This window comes from Betta splendens, chromosome 14 (genome assembly GCF_900634795.4).
Source record: "Betta splendens chromosome 14, fBetSpl5.4, whole genome shotgun sequence".
Lineage (NCBI taxonomy): Eukaryota > Metazoa > Chordata > Actinopteri > Anabantiformes > Osphronemidae > Betta > Betta splendens.
Genome location: NC_040894.2, coordinates 3,155,451 through 3,178,187, shown reverse-complemented (window position 1 = coordinate 3,178,187; position 22,737 = coordinate 3,155,451). Strand labels below are relative to the sequence as shown.

Here is a 22,737-nt window from a genome sequence, read left to right as displayed (position 1 = left end):
ATTGTTATTCTTACTTTATTACGGTCTCATTTATACTCTTTTTTTTTAATCAATTATACACCTTGAGTTTAAAAACTTGTGAGAATGGTTCACTACATTTAACTTAGTAAGTCATAGATGCTTTATTAATCTTATAAGCTGTTCACAGAGTCGTTTTGAAAATAAATAATTTTCCAAGACTGTATGTAACACCCTAAAACTATAACTGATGAATTCGCAAAGGACCAGTTGTCTCTATAATGCTAAAAAATAATTCACTACTCTTGTTATATTTACAAAACAAAGAACCAATTCGTTATATTATTGGGTTGTGATATTTCCAACAGCACCTGAAGCGGCACCGCTTGCTACCATCCATGCATCCACTGCTGTCCGTGTTACCTGCTGGCTACTTAACTTAGCTAGCTGAATTACCAATCAGTCACTTCTCTTCACGAACAATAACGTGAACGAAAGACAAAATGATTCTGTTGCGTTCTCTACTCGACACGCAGTCTCGGTTTGAAGGAAAGATGGAGACTCTACATTCGCTTTTAGTCTTTTAGCTGTTGTAACGTTTGGCTGAGTACATTTTGCGTGTAACTGGAAGTGGAAAAGACAAAGAGAAAAGAGCTTTCCAATAGCTAGAATGGTTTGGGCCTAAAAAGAAGATAAGAGGTAAGGACGCCGAATATTTAAATAACACAATTTGACCGTGAACTGTACTTAGTGGCTGTCTGACATTTGGAGTGGGTGTTATTTTGGATTTCCAATAAAATAATTAATGGTTTCAACGGCAGCTAGCTTCTAGCCTAGCCCTTGGACGCTACCAGCGTATTGGTTAGCTAACATCACGCTAAAGCAGATACATGTAGCTAGCGCTGTGGGTAGCATGTTAGCGTCTTGTCGGTGCTCTGTGAGCAGGTTTTGTTTTAGTTTTGAGTTGTGATGCTAGTAAACATTCAATCCCTACATTATTGTGTAGCATATTTGAAAGTATGAACGTGTTATGTTGAGGTCGCGTTTACTGAGGCAGCATCATGTTTTTGTTTCTGTTCTGTTCGCTAACAGGTCATGACGTCTGATGTTTGTTTTGTCGGTTTAGGTGTAGTTGACATAACTTGGACGCATAAGTTTTCTAGAGGTCCTGCTTTGTCCTAGAGACAAGGACATAAGTAGATGGCGTTTAATGCAAACAACGAACGGTGGCTTTGGGTTTGGCAACATGCCATTGTGCCCTAAGAAATGAAGTCTAGCTGAGCTGTCAAGCTAGGGAGCTTTAAATTCAGTACGCAGCTATTCGACTTGCTTGTCATTAATAGTTTCCCCTTACAACCATCGGTTTCTTCAAAGTGATGAATAAAAAGTTTTGGTTTGTTGTCTTGGAGTTTCCACACATCCTGCATTTTATAGACGACATTACCCCCATTCCAGTAGCTCTCTGTTCTTTGTATTGAGTTCAAACCCAAATGAGTCTTTATTACATATGAAGGTAGTTCAATAGTCTAATGTTTCTAGCAAAAGAACAGCAAATGTTTCTTTCTGGGAAGCCATTTTACTTTCCACAGTTGGGGGAAGGGCCAGCAAATACACAAATCCAGAGTCACAACACTGAAAAACGTCTGCAGACAGCAGGGCACGCTGGGCAAACAAAGCAGTCAACTTGTTCCCTTCGGTTGACACAGCTTAGTGGATGAGTCCTAAGGTTGTAAACTAATCTACAACAGGTAGCTGTGAACTGGCAGAACAGGTGTAGTCGAATTTGTTTTAAAAATGCCCATAGTCCATGTATAGTATTAAAACGACCAACGACTTAACGCAAGTACAAAGGTTTCAGTATAGAACATGATTTTAAAATGACTGGGGTTAGCACTGAAGTACAGAGGGAAACCTCAAGCACTAATAATAGAGAAGCAAAATTAGGTGTGGAGCCAAGTGTCACTCATCTGACGTTTTTGTCTTATGACTAAATCAAAACCTGAACTACCGAGATGCTGTGTAAGTGTTCATATTGTATGGACTCTGTAGTATTCTATTCTATATGGAGCCTGTAATGCGAGTCAGACAGTTGTGGTCAGTGTGTTTCTGCTGTCTTGTCTTGTGTTGTGCTCCCTGTGATGTAGCTCTCTGTGAAATCCTCATCGCTTCCTGTTTAGGTTTTATCAGTGGTTTTAGCATGACTGTTTCCTCTGCAGCCAAGCAAAGGGTACAAGCACATTTTCTGTTTTGTGTTATGGTGACTTGTTTGTCCATTCCAGCCAGGAGTGGGAGCATGTTTTCTTTGGCTTTGACACATCTATTGTGCATTGTAGCTGTAGTGCTATGTGGTCTTGCAGGCTGGATATGAGGAAATGAGCAGTACCTAGTTTCAGTCTGTTCGACAACAAGCAGTTGTACAAACTGTAGATCGTGCTGGAATGAGCCAAGGGATTAGGATTAGCGCTTTGTCTTTTCTCCTCATCACTCTCTTCAGATACCCTTTGATGGCTGTAGTCTTTTTTTAAGAATTTAGAACTCGTCACAAACATTTTTACGTTCGCTTTTGTTTCCATTTTCCAAATACAAATTTTGTTCAGCTAACATCTGTAAACTTATACAAGCTCATTTCCTTGACAAAAATGTAAGTTGTTTGAAGACTCTTCCAGGGCCTGCCAGTTTAATTAGCTCAAATCTAATCAGACATCAGCAGCTCTTTTTTTTTTTCATCTCTCGGTGCTGTTGCTCACACAGCAGAAAAAACATGCTGCTCACTGTGTCCTGACCTAATGCATCTGTTCTTTACTTTGCTAGGATGTATAGTCCCATGGAGGTGAAGCTCATTAAGGCCATTTCATTTCACATATCTCCGCATAGATTCATACTGCAAGATACTGCTATGTCTGGAAATTATACCATCAGTCATATTTTATTGTAGGAGTAGGATTCCTTTGAAATGGTAACAAAATTTGCTGGCATAACCTTTTCTCAGAAAGTGCTCTGCATGTAATAACAAATGAATTAGAAGCATAAAATCAAACTGTGTTGTAAAATAGCAATTAATAATGACTACATGAAACGGACATAATACAGATATATATGTAACATAGATCAAGTACTGTATACATGTAACTGTATGCACTGTACGCTGTTCACCAACTAGTCTCTCGTGTTAAGTTTATGTTTGGCAGCAGTGTGCATGAGAGCATGTGGTGATGTCGGAGCTTATTTTGAGGTCCAGCATAGTAAGCTATAGTTTAGCGTGTTTCTGTTTCTAGGTAGGGCAGATAATCCTGTGCCAAATTTAGTCCAGCCTGTTCGTTGGGGAATAAACCTGTGACTGATTAATGGGAAACTATGACATAATAAAGGCTCCTCTGTACCGTTTGACTTTTTGCTGTTATTGGTAGTGATAAGTCATGCTGCAGTATAAATGTCATGATTCCTGCAGTTTTAAGGCTCGGTCATGTTTCAGCTGGGTAATCGTAATTTCTAGAAGGTAAAATTACCATGACTCAGTAGCTGTTCGTTTGTGTCTTGGCAAATAATGCAGTATTAAGAGGAGTGGTTTATGTAGCATAGTGTAGTGATGTAGGGTAAAGGACAGCCTGATGTTACAAACCTTAGGGACATCCATAAAAGCTAATCACATACAAGACACACAACTGTCCTATGAGGAACATTAACAATCCAGTTATTTCTGCACAGCCTCACTCATGATCCTGCCACTCGGTTTGTTAAACCAGTGTTAAGTAAATTAAAAAATGAAAACAATGCAAAGAAAAGCTTCTTGCATAAACTTGTTTGTGACAAGTGTAAGTTGAAAGACGTCCATTGTGACACAACGTGACGCCAATAACGTTTTAATAGCGATGAGGCTGTCCATGATCATACAATCTTGCCCAATATAAACCCACTGACTGCAGTTAGCATGTTGTTAGCACCATAGCATGTTAAGTAATTACTGACTCAGGGCCAACTGAGAATTTGTAAGCTGTTCTGAATGGTATCATGTCAGTCATGTGAAACCTTTTCCTCAGGCTTGGTGTTCACATTTGCTTTAATGACGCAGATTCTTTGCCAATGCTGCCAAGATAATTGAAGGTTGTGTGTCATGTTCCATGAGCAGTGTGGCATAAAAAAAAGAATGCAAGCCTGAACATTTTGTGTGTTGGACCTGGTAGAGTGAAAGGATGTATCTTCTGAGCTCAACTGATGGCACGAAAGCGTCACCAGACCAGAAACAAATGGCTCAGTTTTCAAACTGTACGTTGACACATAAGCATTTGCGTATTATTCACCTCTAGGAAGGTTTACTGGATGTTAAATGTGTAAACACTTCGATAGTAATATGATTAATTGGTTTGTAAGGGTGGACTAATCAAAGGGCTGGGTTGTGATTGGTAAGTGCTCCCATCTCCCTCTGATTCAAATAATGCTCGCCTGCTGGGTGGAGGCTTTCCAGGCAGTGAGTCAGTTTAAATGCTTCGGAACCATCTGAATGAATGGATGTAAGCATTTGTTTAGAGAACATGCCAATCAAGACTTGGAGACTTGTTTTTGATATGTTAATTGGAATGAATAATGAAGGGTTTTAACTCGAGCTGGAACTAAGGAATTCTCAACACTCTGACCTAGTCCTGATTTCGACGTTCCCTTCGCGCACATCCGCTAAGAAATGTTTTCAAATGACACAAGAACAAAGAATTTCACTGATCAATTTTGGTTGTGTAAATGAGTGGCTTTCTGATACTGGCATATATTCTGCGAGGACAAATACGACTCAAGTTGTTGCATCTTCGATTCTTTTTATGTTTTTGATGCATTCGATCTTGACAGCTCTTCTCCCAAAACAGCTGCTTTTCTGATCCAGGTTTGCCCCATTTTAACGCGCCCTGTGGAATGCCTACAGTCAGCAGGTTTGTTCAAAAGCACCATGGGTGGTGACACTGGCTGTGCCCATAGCAGAGAACCCATTGTTCAGATGCATTTGAATTTATTTTGTAACCTGCATTTACGGGTCAGACACAGATGGGGCATGTGGCTGTTTGGGGCTTGTTTGAGAAATGTATTTGGCATGAGGCAGAACCACAAGCTGAATGTGGGCAGTTTTTGTTGTTGTAGGCATAGTGCGATTGGAAACCTGCTGCTGCATTGTGTAGCCAGACTAGCTGTGTCACTGTGCTGCTTAAGTGCAAAGATACATCCTTTTCCTAATAGACCTTGTGAGAGTTTACAAACAGTGGTGCGCTTCCATTTGCAGAAGTAAACTGTTTACTCCATTAAGTAAATGACACCATAATTAAACACCACATGATACAGACTGATTTCCAAAACAATCTGGCAGAATGAGTATTCGCATTCCCCCAAAGCATAGTGTTTTAAACACAAACACACGACAGGTGCCTTTGAAATACTAGTCATTTATATCTTTGAGGTTCATAAAAGGTTTTCTGGTAGGCTTTGGGATGGGTGATCTAGTTTAAAGAAGTGATCAGTGATGAAACAGGAACATAATCAACATGTGTTTTTAAAGCTCATATATTAAAAGAGAATGTGTCAGTTTTGTGTTTGGATCTTTTTGTGATTTTGCAGGACTGCAAAACTGTGATGGGATTTAGTTTACCCTTTTCTATAAATGCTAACATTTTCTGATTTGATATATTTAAAAAAACAGTTAAGTTGACATTTAAAAAGACCACCATTTCTTTCTTACTGGTCATATCTGAAAGTTGAGTCAATACTAATGGACTTCACCTACTAGTCATAGTTCAACATACATACATGTTTTAAGAACGGCTCTAAATGGCCACAGCAGCCAGTCAACTTTGTAAGAGTCAAATCTTATGCTGATGTATTATTGCAACATGATTATTAAGACATTTGTTAAGGTGTCATCATCATGCGTGGCTGATGAAAACGTCTCCTGTTTGTTTCAGCCTGTGTCGCTTTAAGAGGCTGGACCGGTGCGTTGCCCTGGGCCCCGGGCTAGTGTGGGAAGGGGGGAGGTTGTTGTCAGCGAGGCAGGCTGATTGGCTGGGCCCTGCTCAGGGCAGTGACATCACACGGAGGAGAGGCCCTGTGGTGTAAAATAACATCTCCTTATATGGGACGAGGTGGAGCGTACCATTGTCGCACAGAGGGGGGTTGTGTTCCCCTGCTGTTCTCCCTACGTGTCCTGTAAAGGTGAAGTGTACATTTTATTAGTTACTAGTTTATTTAGTAGTTTTTAAACCAACTTGTATTTGTTTGTCTGTAATTGCAGTGTTGACTCCTGCAGCACACACGAATACTTACATTATACAGTTTTTACAGAGCTCTTTTCTTTTTTTTAACATTAAGTTTTTTTGTTCTTCTGATTTATTTAGCTTTTCCTTCTAATATTGTTACTATGCATAATTGTGGTTTTGAGTGATGTGCTCCTGCCAGATTGGATCGTCTGGTGCTCAGCTTCACATTAGACCTACATAACCTCCTTCTACAATGCCATCTTTCTCTTTCGATTTCACTCTTAACACTTACAACCCGGTACATGCACACCCCCATCCACATTTCACCTCCATGGTTCTCCACACACACTTTAACCACATTAAGAGAAACAAAAGCCGCGGCTGCCTCTAAAACTTCACTTAATATGCACCTTCCCCTGCCGTTTGCCGACATGGTATCTCCTGAGAACAAGGAGTCACCTCCCCTCCCTAATTCAGATTTGTCTTCACTCCAAGGAAATACATTGTACCTTCGAATCGAGTAAAAGAACTGAAGTTACTCTCTCAGCTGTAGATACTTTTAGAAAGGTGCTTTTCTCTGAAGGAGGTTGGCGGAGAAACTTAGCCTGGCAAGTCATGCCAAGAATACTTCTGAATCCCTGGGAGAGCCTCTGAACCCTCCTCCCCTCCTCCTTCCAATGTTTCAGTGGTTGGGGCCATGGCCTCTCAGTCAGGGTAAGAAATGCACAACTAGTTGACTGCTTTACTTTTTCCTCTGGGTGTCCGGTAGCAGTAAAGCCCCTAATTTCATCTTTGTCTGTGTATGTAAATGTTTAGGTATGTACACAAGTCACAGTGGAACGTTTTTGCCTGGCCTTATGTAATGGCTGTGGCACAGAAGCCCAGTGCTGTTTACATGTTTTGTCTGATAAATATCAGTTCTTCCCTTTTTCTTGCTCGTGTTGAGGACGTGACCTAGCGGTTATTTTGTGACTTGGGAAGACACAGATGAGCTGATTAATTTAGGTACACAGTAAACTGCCATTTCAACTCCACAGACTTTGACCTTTTTAGTGTGGCTCGTACTGTTGCTGCGTGATTTCAGAAAGCATAGGTGGCTATTACAGTTCAGTAGTAATGCATATCATCTCAGCTTGTGTGTTGTGTAAGAGGTGATTTGCTTAGGCAAAGCCTTTGTTTTGAAGCTATATGCATTGCATTATTTTAGTCTGGTGCTAGTGATCCATTCACGCTTGGCTCAGTTCTGTTGATTGTAGGCCTGGCCAAATATTTCAGCCCAAAGTTTATGCATAATCTTTGTGTTTTAAAGAAGTAAAATAGAAATGAACTTTAGCTTTGGCTGATTCCCACTTAGTCCTGCTACTGGGATCAGGCATTATGCTGTTTGCTTTTAGACCTAATTGTAGAGGCCACTATTTGAGCTTCGGGAGTTCAGTTGTTGGACCACAAATAACTGCAGAAGGTCTTAGAAATGTAAGATTAAATACTAAGGTATGTTAGAATTTCTAAATAACATTCTGATCATAGTAGCTTTGTAACATTTCTTTCTATGCTTCACCATTGTTTTCATGGCCACATTTTTGTGCGTCATGGTGTGACAGACGCAGGTTCCGGTCCTCCATATTGTAAACATTGGCCTACACATGAGGTGACGGGGGAGAAAGTCTAGTAATTTGGAGGCTTCTCAGGAAGCAGTGGGTTGACATGAAAACCTCTTTGTGTATCTGTAGAAAAACAATTTTATATACAGTACTCCACTGTGTTGAAACCAGCTTCACCCCCCCCCCCCCCTACACGTTTGGGGAAGGTTTTCATATTTGCTCATGTGGACATCACTTTGTTTTGTGATGTTTTCCGAATAAGAGTTAACTGTTCAAAGAAAAGCTGTCCTGTTCTGGATTGTTGAAAAATTTTGCTTCCTTTTGTCCTGGTTTTGAATTTTAGTTCTGTGGCCCGTTAGAAGCTGGTTGAGTCTGGATACGTGCTGCACAGTGACACATCATATCACGTCACTACACACAGTTTCCACGTCTGCTGGTCTACTTCCTTTTTTTCTCAACAAGAAAAGGACACTTGGCAGTTTTTCATATAGTCGAAGGTAGACCAACATGGCTGATCTATAGCTTTCAGTTCACTCCTGTATGCTGTAACTTGACTTTACAGGGCGTAACCTACTGTTTAGTGAAAACAAACAGATCACTTCAGTTGGTTTGGCATGGACGTGAGCTGATTGTTGGCCTGAGGCACTTAATCGTTTAGCATTATGCTAACATTGTCCCATTCACACGTGCAGCCCTCGTCTAGTTCTAAATCCCTTATCTCAGTCTGGTCAGTTGAAATGTAGATATTTGTTTGTTGGACTTGTTTAACTGGTTTTAACTTAAACCACAGAGTGTGGATAAAACCCAAGTGTTAAGATAAACATCATGCTAAACCTACTAGCATGTAATTGGAGGAGGTTGTCTACATTCTGTACTAGGTAATCAGCGGTCAGTTCAGTTGTAGCACATGTTATTATACAGTGCTGCTCCAGAGGTGTGTTGTTTATCACAGGGTTCAGGCTAAAGCTGGTTCTTAGCTGTGCTAATGCAACGATTGCTAGTGATATTTCCTTCACTGGGCTTTGGTTTCATGTAGCCTAGTGATTGTGTGTAAACCATGTCTGTTATGAGTAACAACTGACACTTAAGTAGGGTGATGATGTAAAAAAGGGCAGACACCAGCGGAGGTTGGTTGGGAATTTACTCATGGCTTCCTGATAAACAGTCAGATGTTGTAACAAACTGTATAATATATATGAGGCTAGTTTTCATGTAAGATATGTAGCATTTTTTTACCCTTAGTATCTTTTTATGCTTTCTTGTGCGTAGTGTCTTCTTCCTGATGTGGAATCGGATCTTTATCTGCTTCTCTTCATCAGCCACAAGTGGTAAGATTTTAAACCCCCTCGTGTGTTGTTTATAATGTAGGAGGAGGTTGGGTGGCTCCTGCATAATTACACTCTGTCAACAGCCTTAAAGTCTTTGTCAGTGAACAAGCCTGATGCTGTTGACTTGGAGTGAGAGGTGACACGCCTGGCTGATAATTTGCTTGTTTCTAATTTCAAAGATCTGTGGTTTCCTTTTGTTAAACAAAGTGCACAATTTGTTTAATGTCAGCCTAGCTCTTCCAATGAACACACGCTTGCTCCTCTGATTTCAAGGTTTTGTCTTGTTGTTGCTACCATTTTATCACATGTTCATGCATTTGGTGTTGTTTCTTTCTCTGGAGTGTATACCTGCATCTACTTTGGACTTCCCCCTTAAATGGCTTTTATGTTTTTACCACACACATGTTGTTCAGAAGGACAGAGTGTTCAGTTGCCAGTTATGGAGCCAATGGCATTAAGCTGCAGGTCATAATGGTAGGCTATCATTTCATTTTTATGACTTGTATTATTTTGTATTTCTGGGAAGACTTAGATATTTTGTGAATGTCGTGTTCAGAGTCCTGTGTTTCCAGTCTTTTACGATCACCGATACTTTATTATTAGATTTTCATGTTTGGTGAGCTGGCACAATTACCAATGGCTGTAAAAAACGTTGAGTATGACGAGGCAAAATAAATCCATCGGTACTTGAGCAGACGTTCAAATGTACCATCTGTGAAAGGAGATTATTCACAGGAGAATTAGGGTACTGCACAGTGTCTAGACCGTCCTAATCCTATTAAAGATTACTTTCTCTGCATATCATGTCTGTGATCTGCCTTGTTGTTGTGTGTGGTTTCACTAATAATGGTGCTTTTTGTGGTTTACCAAAAAACGGTGACTCAGTGTACAGGGTAGAAAAAGGCAGCTGGACTGTTATTCCCAGCTTTCTCCTCTCATGTGTTCAAATTCTAAAGCCATCCCAGACTTTCTAGCTGATTAGAAATGGGGGGGTACCTGGTTCAGTAGTTAGTATAGTAGTATAATAGTTAGGAAGATGGTTGTATTGCCAAACATACATATTGAACCTTTAAGTAATAGTAATGTGTGTTTTTCTGGAGAAGTTTTCTACTCTCTCATATCTAATACTCCCTTATTCAGGGAATATTAGATGAAAACCCAAAGTTGGTGTACATGTGTAAATCCATCATGGCAGGAAATAAAAGAAAGCCAAACATTAGCGAAGTTTATTTCAGACAATAACTGTCACACGTTTCCTTTTATTTATGTCCAGCCTTTATAGTATGTGTGTGTTTTAATGACCTATTATTCTGTTTATCAGCAACATGAACCGTGAGGACCGGAATGTGCTCCGAATGAAAGAAAGAGAAAGGAGAAATCAAGAAATTCAACAGGGAGGAGGAGGAGGAGGAGAGGCCTTTCCAGCGAATTCCCCTCTCTTCCCTGAACCCTACAAAGTGGTAAGTCAACATTGCCTCAATTGCCTCACACTGTTAACTGGCAATTATTGGTCTGGTCAAAGGAATTTGTAATTGACAGGAAGTGAAAACTGCACCTACTATCAAAAGCATTCATTTCAATGCAGCTTTGTCATCAATCCTTCCAGTGCCTTTACTCTGAGCCTGCTTTGTTAAATAGCCAAAAGGAATGTTTAGCTTCAGGCTGTGTTATTTAAAGTCATTTGTTATCAGGGAACATCTATAGGGAAACGTTCCTGACTTGCAAGTCTGGTTTATTTTTCCACCAATGCACTGACCCCAAAATGAGTAAAAGTTTACTCTGACATCACCTGCTCTTGTGTAGTGCAGCTGTACCGGTAAATACGACTTCCTTCCCTCCACCTGTGTCTTCTGTACTCGTACACACTTAGACACGGCCCAGCTCCCGCCCAGCCAATATAGTCATAAAGAGGATCTTCTTCCTCTGTTCTCGTTTAATCTTTGCCACTAACCAGATTGGGAGGAGGTAAGTGGCTCCTCTCCTTAGTAAGCGCTAAAGTAGTGAGAAATGTCTCCTGACAGGTTGAAGGATAGAAGGTTCACAGCATGTTTTAAGCCACAATAAAGACTAAGTAAAAGGCTGACTTTGAACAGTGACAGGTGACCTTTGTGTAGAAAAATTAAAAAGCATCTTTCCTTCACAAACAGTTTTTAGGGTTGACATGTTGTCTCCACTCTGACTTTTCCCTCCTCCTGTCGTGCTCGTTTCAGTGGAAGTTTACTGTTTTTTGCAGAAAAGGCACACAGCTGCAGCTGTGGCCTCCCAGATGTAGACCTGCAGAGCAGTAACATTTTATGACGCAGAGTTTGTTCGATCTTTTTACGGAACAAGAATCCCAATCGTCGACGCTGATCTTGTAGTTTGTAGATGGTGTGATTGTTTTTAACTTGAATAGCTCTTAGCAAACCTTACTGGGTATCTTTATTCTACTCTAGGCTTGTTAGATCATAGCATGTACTTTAAGCTCCGAATACAAAGTGAAACTAAACCTCTTTTTAAGCAAAGTAGGTGATGTTACAGTTCACCGGTTGCAAACATGAGCCAGGCGGTGCTAGCAGGAGGTTGTAGAAGTGCACGTTATGAGCAAGCGAGTTAAATTTCCTGCTACAGATAACGGCTTAGGTTTCCACACTCTCCGTGAGAGTCTGTGAGACAAGCAGAGGTCTGAGGCTGCATGTGAAACTGGATATTCTGCACATACTTCTGTCGCAGGCAGGTCTGCTGGAACCCGTGGCCTCAGAGTGATTGATTAACCTCTGTGCAGGGACTATGGGTAGACTCTTATCTGAGTTTGCAGATGGGTGTGGGCTGATCTGGCTCCAGCTTGAACAAACTGGTTGGTTAGGCCTCTCTGTCTTACGTTAACTACTTTGAAGCTTAGCTGTTCATGCACAACACTAGAGAATGAGTCATGACCAATGTTAATATTGCATTGATATTTAATACATTTTCTATATTTTCAGTGTTTTTTAAACCATTAACAAATATTAAACTTGAGTCCCTAATAACAGTTTATTCTTTCCCTTCCTCCCTCCTCTCTATTTTCATTTCTCTCTGCCTTGCTTTTCTTTCGTCATCACACTGGCGTCTGTCCCACCTCCTTTCCCTTTTTCTATTTCTCTATTAAGTCCAGCAAAGAAGATAAATTGTCCAGCCGTATCCAGAGCATGCTGGGCAATTACGACGAGATGAAAGAACCCATTGGTGACACACTTCCAAAGCTTGGCGGTAAACCTTCTAACAGCTCGTCTTCCTCTGAGGAAAAGTCAGGCCCACCTTTGTTTGGTGGTGAACAGCGTGGTATTAGTGGTGGTGGCAGCAGCCAGAGCAGTAAGTGGACTCCAGTTGGCCCCCCAGCAGGTGGATCTTCATCACAGCCCCAGAAACGCTCAGGACTCCAGGTTGGGCACAGCAGCCAGCGTGGCAACGGGGGCAGTAGCAGCAGCAGCAGCAGCAGCAGCAGCAGTAGTAGCCAAAGACACGGAGGAGAAGTGCGGGAGAAGAAGTCAAGTAAACACAGTGGGGGATCCGAGCACTCAAAGTCTCACACATCAAGTCCGGCAAAGGGCTCGCTGAGCTCTAGCCACTCACGGAGCTCCCTGTCGACTGAGCAGCATCACAGCAAGGAGCGCTACCGCTCCAAGTCCCCACGAGAGGCCAACTGGGACTCACCCTCGCGGGTTCACACCTCCTTCAGCAGTGGACAGCACTCGAGTCAGGCCTTTCCCCCATCTCTCATGTCCAAGTCCAGCTCCATGCAACAGAAGCCCACAGCTTATGTCCGGCCTATGGACGGCCAGGAAACGGCAGAACCCAAGAGCTCGCAAGCAGAAAGCTACAGCGGACAGTCCCACAGCAACACCATGGGAGAGATGAAGTCCAACGGCAAGGCATCGCTTTCCAAACTCAAGATTCCCTCGCAGCCTGTGGAGGTACTGCTTGATTTGCAGGCTTTTCCCTTTTTCATTTTGTATTATACATATTCATAACTGTAGGATTGAGAAGATGCATATAACAGTACAAAACTGAAAAGACAAGTAGACACAAAAAGACCCTTTAAAATGGCAGAACTGTTCTTAGAGCATATGTTTGTCATCGCTTAATACCTATTAAATTACTTCAGTGTGCTGCACATGGTCTGAGGGAACTCACAGACCCCATAAAATGCCTATAGGATGACTCATTGTAACCAAAATGGAAGACTCCTCTCACCTGCTGCACTGACGTCACGTTCATGAACATGTGTGCTGACCATGATGTTTTCTGTCTTTAGGGACCCGGCGATGCTAACTGTGTGGATGAAATTCTGAAGGTATGTTCACAGAAACATTTTAGTAAAAACTCGCCGCCTCGAACGGCTAAATCCTACTGACTTGAGTCATTGAGCGAGTGCTTCACTTTGCTAGCACCTTACAGCTCATTTACACATTTTTCCATGTGTTTATTTTTTTCATCTTTCAGGAAATGACTCAGTCGTGGCCCCCTCCGCTCACAGCCATCCACACTCCCTGCAAAACGGAGCCCTCCAAGTTTCCATTCCCTACGAAGGTCAGCATTTCACCAGTGACTAGTATTAGTTTCAAAAGATTATATCACATGATTCATTAATTTGGCTTATCTACAATTTTTTTTTAATGGCACTGACAGCCCTTAAAACATACAGCTAATATAGAGAAACCTTGCTGGATAGTTTTACAATAACAAGGTTTTTTTTTATTTTATTTACATTTTGCATTAATGGAGAAATAAAGTAACCACTTTCTATTTGACTAGATTTATTTTATTGGGAAGATCATATAAATTACTTTTCTTTTTCAAACCTTCAGGACTCTCACACTTTTCCAAGTGGACATAGTGAGTATTTCACACACTTCAGACCTTTTCAAAAATTATATTTTTTTGTCCAATGTTCGTAGTTCTGTGTATGAATATTGTTTATTAGACTCTTTTGTGTTCTTGTTAGAACGAGGCAGTTCTTCTAAGAGCTCTAGCAGCCACCAGCCCAAAGCTTGTGAGGACCCTCCAACGTAAGTGTTTTATTTCCCCAACTAAGAATGCATGAGTTAAGAATCCTGAACTAACCAGGCAGGCATCGATACCCTCTAGAACCAATGTAGACATGGCCAGCACTGCCAGCCTACAACTGTTGAACTGCTGTAATGGGAGAAGATATGATAATATCTCTTAATATTTATTGCTGTATCTCAGGATGCTGGAAGATGACCTGAAGCTAAGCAGCAGCGAGGATAGTGACGTAGAACAGGACTCTGCCAAAAATGTCTCAAGGAACACATCAGCAAGGTAAAACAGCGAGCGCAGAAAATGTATGTTGTATGTAACTTGAACCAGCTTCTTTTGTTGAGGCCATGTCAGGAAGTTTGGTCAAATGTGGCTGGTTGAGCATTGTTGTTTAGTCTGGTATCAGGATATCAGGACACACAGTGTGTACAAGACAACATTCAAAAGAAGTTGTGATGCATTTGTCAGAATGCTCATTGTTTTCCTTCTAAGTGTCCTCTAAACACTAAAATTATTTTATTAACTCTCCTGTACCAACAGCAATAACAGTGAAGAAGCAGATCAATCGAGGGACGATTCCAGCAGTCACAGCGGCTCAGAGAGCAGCTCGGGTTCGGACAGCGAGAGCGAAAGCAGCACGACAGACAGCGAAGCCAACGAGCCCCCGCGGCCCACCTGTCCCGAAGTAATCACTTAAATTAAGCTGTAATGCTATGCTATTTGGTGCAGAGTTCTCAGTGCCACTAAATGCTTCTAGTTCATTTCAAGTTGTGGTAACTTATTGTTTGACAAAAGTATTTTATTGTTTAAGACTTTTATATGTGTATCTTGTTTAAAAAAACATTTGTCCTGTTGCAACCATCCAGCCTGAAGAAACCCCGGCAAACAAGTGGCAGCTGGACAACTGGTTCAAAAGGCCCAAACAATTCTCCCCAGCCTCTCCAGTAGACAACAACAACGTTCCAACAAAGTGCAAGAAAGACGGACGAGATAACGGCTCAGGACGTGGCTACAGTGGCCAGGGAGGGGGGACAAAAGACTCCGCGGCACCCACTCCAACCAGAGACTTACGGGCAGCACAGAAAGGTGCAGAGGGTGGCCGTGGGCGTCAGAAATCCCCCGCCCAGAGCGAGGGCAGCACCAATCCACGAATCCGTGTTGGGAAAAAACAGCCGAAGAAGTCAGAGAAGCCGGTGGTGGAGGAACCCAAAGGAGGTCTAAGAGTGGAGAGTGAACCAGCTCCAGAGGTCCCGCCCCATCGGCCCAAAGCTGCGACCAAGGGTTCCCGCAAACCCAGCATCAAAAAAGAGCCCAAGTCGTCTCCTCGGCCCACGACCACCGCTGTCACGACCACTGCAGATAAACGCAAGGCCAAGGCTCCCACCAAGACCTCCCAGAAGTCTCGAGAGTTTGTTGATACGGACTCTTCTTCCTCAGACTCTGAGGGAAATGACAGCATCCCGTCTTCCTCCCAAACGCCCAGGTGCACAGACAGAATCAGGACGCCTGTGTTTTCTTTGGAAGAGAAAGACCTTTTGTCTCCACTCAGTGACCCTGAGGAGCGCTACCCTGCAAGGCCGCCTCAGCAGCAGGTTTTACTAGTGAAGATAGGTTAGTTAAACCTTTTTATAGACAAAAAATAAAACACTAATGCCCACTGTATTCTGTATTGTTGGTTTACACTAAACTGCTCTCACTTTCCTTTCCTTCACATTTTGGGCAGATCTCACCTTGTTGTCCAGAGTCCCAGGACGGCCTTACAAGGATCCAGCAGAGATCAAAGTGGAGAGGGAAGACTCTCTAGACAGGGACAGCAAAGACTTCAGCAAGCAGAGCACAGACAAGAGCTCTAGCAAGGCCAAGAGAAAACACAAGGTAGAGCAAATTTCACCGCTTTTAGAAATTAAACATACTGGATTCACTTCAGCAACACTGACAATTTTAATATTATGTCTGTGTTTTCAGCATGACCATGCACACTTAACATTTTTCTTTGACAGTAGTCATTCAATATGACATGATCTTAATACCAGTGAGAGACATTTAAAGCTTAATGTTAGGTGATGCTGCTGTGTCTTCAGAATACCCAAGTACCTGTAACCTATAAATACCTGTATCTTTAGAATGATGAAGACGGCACGAAACCCGAGAACAAGAGACGCAAGGTTGAGGATAAGTCTCTATCTCATCATAAAAATAGCAGTAAAGAGTGAGTATTCTTCCTTTTCCTCCCTATTATCTAATAAAACTATATATTAGCATCATCAAAATCATTATAGTAAAAGATCCGTAATGTTGCTTTATCATAATATCACCTCTGCTGCATTTTCCTCATTTTGTTTTTGCAGTTTTAATTCAATTCAATTATTTGATTTCAAGGTCTAAAAGGTCTTTGGAAAAGAAAGAGGAGCCGGTTCCTTCTCCGTCCATGTCTGGACTGCAGCGGACGCCCAAGGCAGAGCATCCTAGTCGGAAAAGGACAGTCAGCCAGTCCTCCACATCTTTGTCCAGTGGGACAGGAAGTGGAAAGGAGGGCAGTCACAGCACTAAAGGCAGCTCCACCTCTAAACATAGAAAAGGAGAGGACAAGGGACGTAGCACACGGGATGGCAAGGTGGGCATGAATAACCTTATCACCAGACATTTGCTGTCAGTGTGTTGCTGGTGGAAGTCTAAGCCTTTATTTATTATTAGGTGTATGATTTCCCATGAGAACTCAATGGGAGCAATGTTCTGATTTTTGGAATATTGAAATATTTGGGTCTAAATTGTACATTTCCATTATTCATGTAATGTTCTATATTTCAAATACATTTTCAACACCTTTTATCTTTCACTTGAAATGCTGAGACCGCTGTATCTGAAACTTTATCCCCCTCGTTTGCTGTCTCTGCAGGAGAAATCCTCAAAAGGTTGTGATAACCAGCTGGCTGTGCCTCCCCTCTCCACGGATGGCTCAAGGTCTCAGAGATCCAAGCTGGTGTTTGAGGACAGGTAAGAGTGTTTTCCACTGAGGTTTAACCCCTTAGTGGGACACAGCTTCTGTGGGGATCAAGGCTGAACAGATGGGCCTTTACGCTGTGAAGGTGACATAAATGTTCTGTTCAAATGGCTCTGTCCTCTTTTAGTAACAGTCTAGTCTGGATTCTTATTTTTAATTGCAAACCATTGATGCAGTTGAATAAATAGGGATTACTTTTTGTGTACATTAATAATTTTGTTTGTTCCATTGTTGTTTCAGAGTCCATTCAGCAGATCACTACTTACAGGAGGCTAAGAAACTGAAACACAATGCAGATGCACTGGTAAGTGATTACCTACGGGAACACAGTTAGCATGTTCCCATCATTGCTTGTTCAAAATAGTTATTTCCTCCAGACACAAATTAATAGTGATTTCAGCTTTATAATGTTGTTTTCTGTCTCTTGCAGTCGGACCGTTTTGAGAAAGCCGTTTACTACCTGGATGCTGTGGTGTCTTTTATTGAATGTGGTAATGCACTGGAGAAAAGCGCCCAGGAGGCCAAGTCTCCCTTCCCCATGTATGCTGAAACAGTGGAGCTTATCAAGTAAGGACAAACAGAAAAACCTGTGTGTGTGCGTGTGTCTGTGCATTGGATTGAGTAAAGGGGAATGTTATAGAGCTCAGACCTATTTCTACTAAAGACTAATTGATTCTCTTAATGTTCAGATACACTATGAAATTAAAAAACTACATGGCTCCAGATGCTACGTCAGCAGACAAAAGGCTAGCTGTGCTTTGGTAAGTAGCGAGTCTGACAGGTGTTATCTCGTCCTTTTGCTGCACCCGGTATTTGAAGTCCTTGGTATTCGAATAAGAAGACTGATTTTAATCTATATTTACCAATTGCCTTTCCAGCCTGCGTTGCCAATCCCTTCTCTACCTGCGGTTGTTCAAACTGAGGAAAGACAGTGCACTAAAATACTCCAAAACACTTACAGAACACTTAAAGGTATGTTTGTTTCCAGGAAACTAAAATTTTGTTTCAGTTGGCAAATTGTCAAAAACATCAAGGACATTATATAAAATCCATAAACATTGCTGACATTGGTAAATGTGTAACCTGTTCTCTCTCTGCCTGATTTTGTTTGACAGAATTCTCTGAGCAACACCCAGGCTCCCTCTCCTGGAATGGGAAAGTAAGTTACGGCTTTAGCAGTTGGGAGGATAAAAAAATAATCAGGGGAGACATCTGTGTTTTTCACACACACATGTGAAACTGCTCAACGTGTACGTAGCTGCTCTGAAGCCTCTCGTCACCACGTCTCTCCGTTTTTGTTTCTGCATACAGTAAGGCAGCAGGCATGCCCTCTCCAGTGTCCCCCAAACTGTCCCCGGGCACCGCCAGTGGCTATTCATCAGTCGTCAGCAGCAGCAGCAGCACCAGCTCGTCTGTGAACATACCTCAACGTATCCACCAGATGGCTGCCAGCTACGTCCAGGTCACCTCCAACTTCCTGTACGCCACTGAGGTCTGGGACCAAGCTGAGCAACTATCCAAGGAGCAGAAAGGTAAGACTCCCCTTTTGTCCGAGCTTGAACGCGAGAGCTAATGGTTTTTAACTGGTTCTGCTTTTGTCACTGTTTTCTCAGACTTCTTCTTGGAGCTGGACAAGGTGATGGGTCCTCTCATCTTCAACACCAGCTCCATGACAGAACTGGTGCATTACACACGGCAGGGCCTCCACTGGCTGCGCCTGGAAGCAAAGCCCGTTCCCTAGCAAGGACTCGCTCCCTGCGCGCTGCTTCCACAAGCACACACCCACACACCTCGACCTCTTTTGTTCAGCAGCATGTGCACAAGCACGGTCCACCTCTGGTCCTCCATCGACGCAAACACAGAAGCGATAAACTTCTCAGACATGTCTCCAACACTGTGTTCATTTTTCTACACCAGCTTGCCAAAAAACACTGAGCAATTTAGAAAGGTGTCCTGCCTGCCACAGCACCACGTGGGGAGAAGCATCAGTACTTCAACACGGGAATAAAGAGCTTATGGCCACGCTTAATGGACCAGCATTCCTACCACATCCCAGAGGGCCATGTTTTTATCTCCTTGGCATGGAAACGCTGAATCCTTTATGATACAGACACTAAAAATGAGGTTTGGTTTATTGGCTACTTTGGCTTTTAAGAGTTTCTTTTACTTCACCAAAGTACCTCCCACAAACACCAAAGGTGCTTTAAAACGAAGGTTTCTCTTTATAATTTTTGTGCCTTGTATGTGAGCTACAGGAAAACATTCACGTATCATCTCTGGGTTTTTGTTTTGCTTATCACGGTTGTCCTCGTGCATCTTAACCTTTTGGCATGTGATGGAAGCTGGCAGCCTTTCAGTTTTAAACAAAATCCCCTTGAAACATTTAGGTGCAGATGGTTTTGGCCACTACTTGTTAAGATAATGTTTTCGAGCAGTACTGGGTAACCTTGTATTCCCATCTGTGTGCATGACAGATAAACCCTCATGACACATATTTTTATAAATGTTCTATTTATTACCGTATTGGTTTTAACAGTGTAATCTTTTAGAGTCATGAACTTCTAGAAAATGAAATGTTGCCTCATTGTTGGCGTTTGTTCAAACCACTATGGTCTTGTTGCATGTATGGAGCAGCGTGACCCCTATGGGCCACCAACGGGAGCATTTTGACTCTTGCGCTTAAATAAAACCCATTTTAATGTTCTCTCAAAGAGATCTTCAGCTTCCTCGAAGCGCCACGAGGCAAGCCGCCTCCTGTGAAATGTTTTTACACTTTTAATTTGTTCATGGAGACATTTCCTCTGGAGACTCCCTTCCGGATAGTGTTATTCTGTCTTTGATCCCTTGTGTTCTCAGTGTATTTTCCCAAGGAACAGCAGGGAGTGTCTGAGTATTGATCTTATTCACACATACAATGCAGTTATTATACATCACAGATTATAATAACGGCCCTAATGACCACTAATGTGACAGCAAAATCAAATTCATCAGTTTATAGCGGGAGACTCATCAGTGATGCAGGTTAGCAGTGTTGCATATATATATACATATATATATATCTATAATTATATATTTCAATTTAGAAGTATAACAGCTAATATAGAATTTATTTATATACCGAGCAGCTTTTTTTCCCTTTCTGGCCAAGCAGAAGTATAATTTCTTTTAAAACAGGGTTGAGCAGGACTTTCAAGATGCAAAGTATTTGTGTGTAGTCGTTTCTATTTAAAACAATAATCATACTTGTATTACCAGTAGATGAGAACGGAGTCAGGCTGATGTGACTATGGTTCAGCCGGCCGGGTTACAGATGTAACAGTGTACACCAGCTGTGCAAGTATGAACATTACTGTTACTTAAAATGAGCAGTTTAGGAAACATTTCTGGTCTTAAGTAATCGTCAGTGACATCTTTTTTGTTTTATGCCTCTTGTCTGATAAAAGACGCTGGAAAAGATCAAACTGAGGCCGAATCATATTCATGGAAGTTTCAGTTAATCTGGTTCTAGCTGTTGGTAAATGAACTTAACACTAAAATGCCAGAAGGTGAAATGACTTTGGTGGACATCACTTTTCCGTTTCAATTAACGTTCATCTCAACACAACAAACCTGTAGGACTGCGATTTGACCTCAGCTTGACCTTCTTTGTGTGTTTTCTTTTCTTGCCTGACTCCCTGGTCTTTATTGTAGGAGGGGATACTGTTATTTCCTCTTGCACTTGAAACATTAAAGTCAGAGGAGGTGTTATTTTAATCTATGCAGGATTTTTACACAACTGTTTTTGTGGGGGGTGGAAGACTTAATTTTTTTTTTAACGCTTGGGATTTTTTCCCTGCATTTTTTTCCCCTGTCTCAGCGAGAAACCTGTTATACTCAAGAGTCCAATGCCTTTAGATTTTGCAACTTTGTGTACTGGTTTAGTATAAATATGTATATAGATCTGTTTTTTAACCAAACACAGATGGCTTGAGGCATTTTGTACTTAACGCTGGAGGCCACTTTTCTCATAGGAATTCCTCTGTGGGTTTTGCCAGCCCAGTCAATGTCTTCATACACTGGTACACTTTGTAAGTACAGGTCCGCGCCTTGTAGTCAAATGTACAAATTTAGTATTGGAATAATTTTTAGCTGTTTGCTACTTACACTTATTTATTTTTCTGCCCCTTTGCTTACATTTTTTTCTATTTTGCCTTTTTCTTGAATACCATTTTATGAAGCAGGAAGATGTAAATGTACTGGGGTTGTTGATGAGATTTCCTTGTAAGTAATTAATATTAATTCTAACTTGAAAGAATCCAGGGTAAGAAGTTCGTTTTTTTTTTTTTTTTTTTTTCTTCAGTAGGAAGATGTTAACACTTGCATGTTTCTATTTAAATACAAATGTATAAATTGTAAATATATCATTTCTTTTAAGGGTGAATTTCTACTACAGGATGACATTTTTATTAAATTTAAAAATGCTGTAAATACATGTGATATATTTTATGCACATTATCTCCATCCCACTGTGGACTTTTGTGTTCTCTTCTTCCTCACCGTTACAGATGACATCTCGTCTCTTAACGCTGTTTATCAAATTGATTTCTGTCGTTCTCTTACTATGCTCGTTCACTTCTGTCTTCTGCTTTACTGTCTCTCAGTATCATGTCGCCACATAATCATTAATGTCTCTTGATCCAAGTGTGACTATTTTGTCTTCTCTGTATTTGGAGGCGTGTATCGCTCATGAAATGTATATTTCTGATTTCACGAGCAGGATGGAAGGCGTGTACAGTCCTGTTATGTAAAACCACGTCTTGTTTCTTCCTCACGAGAGAGATGTATTTACTGTGTCCCTTTGAAACAATTGGTCCAACATGTCTTTTTCAAACAGAGGTATTTCTCTACACGTCAAACAGTTGTAGCAGTTTATACAGTAAACAGTTATGTCACACCTTTTATCTACAAGTCGTCTCCGATGTGAGACCAGCAGCAAACGCCATGTACAATAGTCTGAAATCGATTAGTTTTAAGAGAACTGATGATAGAGATGCTATATATGATGGATGCAATACGATTAAAGGTACTCATCGAGTTTGACCTTCAAACTTAGGTTATGTAATTTAAAAGCATTCTTGTGAAGTGAGTATTAATTGTGACTAATGAGTCTGTCCTGAATATTCTTTGTATTTTGCCGTATTGAGAATAAAATATATATATATGGATATGTTTAATGGTGGCTCGTTTCAGTTTTAGCTGCAAGTGAATTCTAAATGTTCTAAAAGTAGTCTTCCGTTGTTGCTGAGTTAATGTATTTATCGTTCACATTTTCAAACATATTTTTGCATGTGGCAACTTTGTTATTCTTGGTGAATAAATTGCCACCATGTGGTCAGGAGCTGACATTGTCACACCTGAAAAGGCGACATTTTTTGAACAGAGAGATTTTTATTCCTGTCTGTAACAACTAGTAGGAAACAACTAATATATTAATAGTCATTTTGTGCCTTTATTCAATTTAATATTACATTAGTCGTTTTATTTAGCATTGTTACAACTTCATGCAGTACATCACAAATACACTCAGTTCAATGTAAAACATTTGTACAATATACTAAATTTAA

The 22,737-nt window shown here is 41.2% G+C and overlaps 1 protein-coding gene across 7 annotated transcripts; it reads left to right on the top strand.

The window, feature by feature from the left end:
• The first annotated feature begins 358 nt into the window (after positions 1-358).
• On the top strand, positions 359-22,338 carry aff4 (AF4/FMR2 family, member 4). 7 transcript variants are annotated; one of them, XM_029172961.3, is made up of 23 exons: positions 359-657; positions 9,056-9,114; positions 9,528-9,588; positions 10,436-10,574; positions 12,243-13,046; positions 13,388-13,426; positions 13,576-13,662; positions 13,941-13,968; positions 14,078-14,141; positions 14,323-14,415; positions 14,674-14,818; positions 15,000-15,744; positions 15,857-16,008; positions 16,257-16,342; positions 16,513-16,747; positions 17,030-17,127; positions 17,375-17,438; positions 17,565-17,701; positions 17,824-17,895; positions 18,013-18,106; positions 18,250-18,293; positions 18,446-18,666; positions 18,748-22,338. In XM_029172961.3, the coding sequence occupies exons 4-23, from the start codon at positions 10,440-10,442 to the stop codon at positions 18,873-18,875; spliced, it is 3,471 nt and encodes a 1,156-aa protein (XP_029028794.1). In that variant the 5' UTR covers positions 359-657; positions 9,056-9,114; positions 9,528-9,588; positions 10,436-10,439; the 3' UTR covers positions 18,876-22,338. The 7 variants fall into 7 exon arrangements, with proteins under 7 accessions (XP_029028794.1, XP_029028797.1, XP_040929566.1 ...); XM_029172960.2 differs by lacking the exon at positions 359-657 and adding an exon at positions 6,154-6,899; XM_029172964.3 differs by lacking the exon at positions 9,528-9,588.
• Positions 22,339-22,737: the final 399 nt, after the last annotated feature.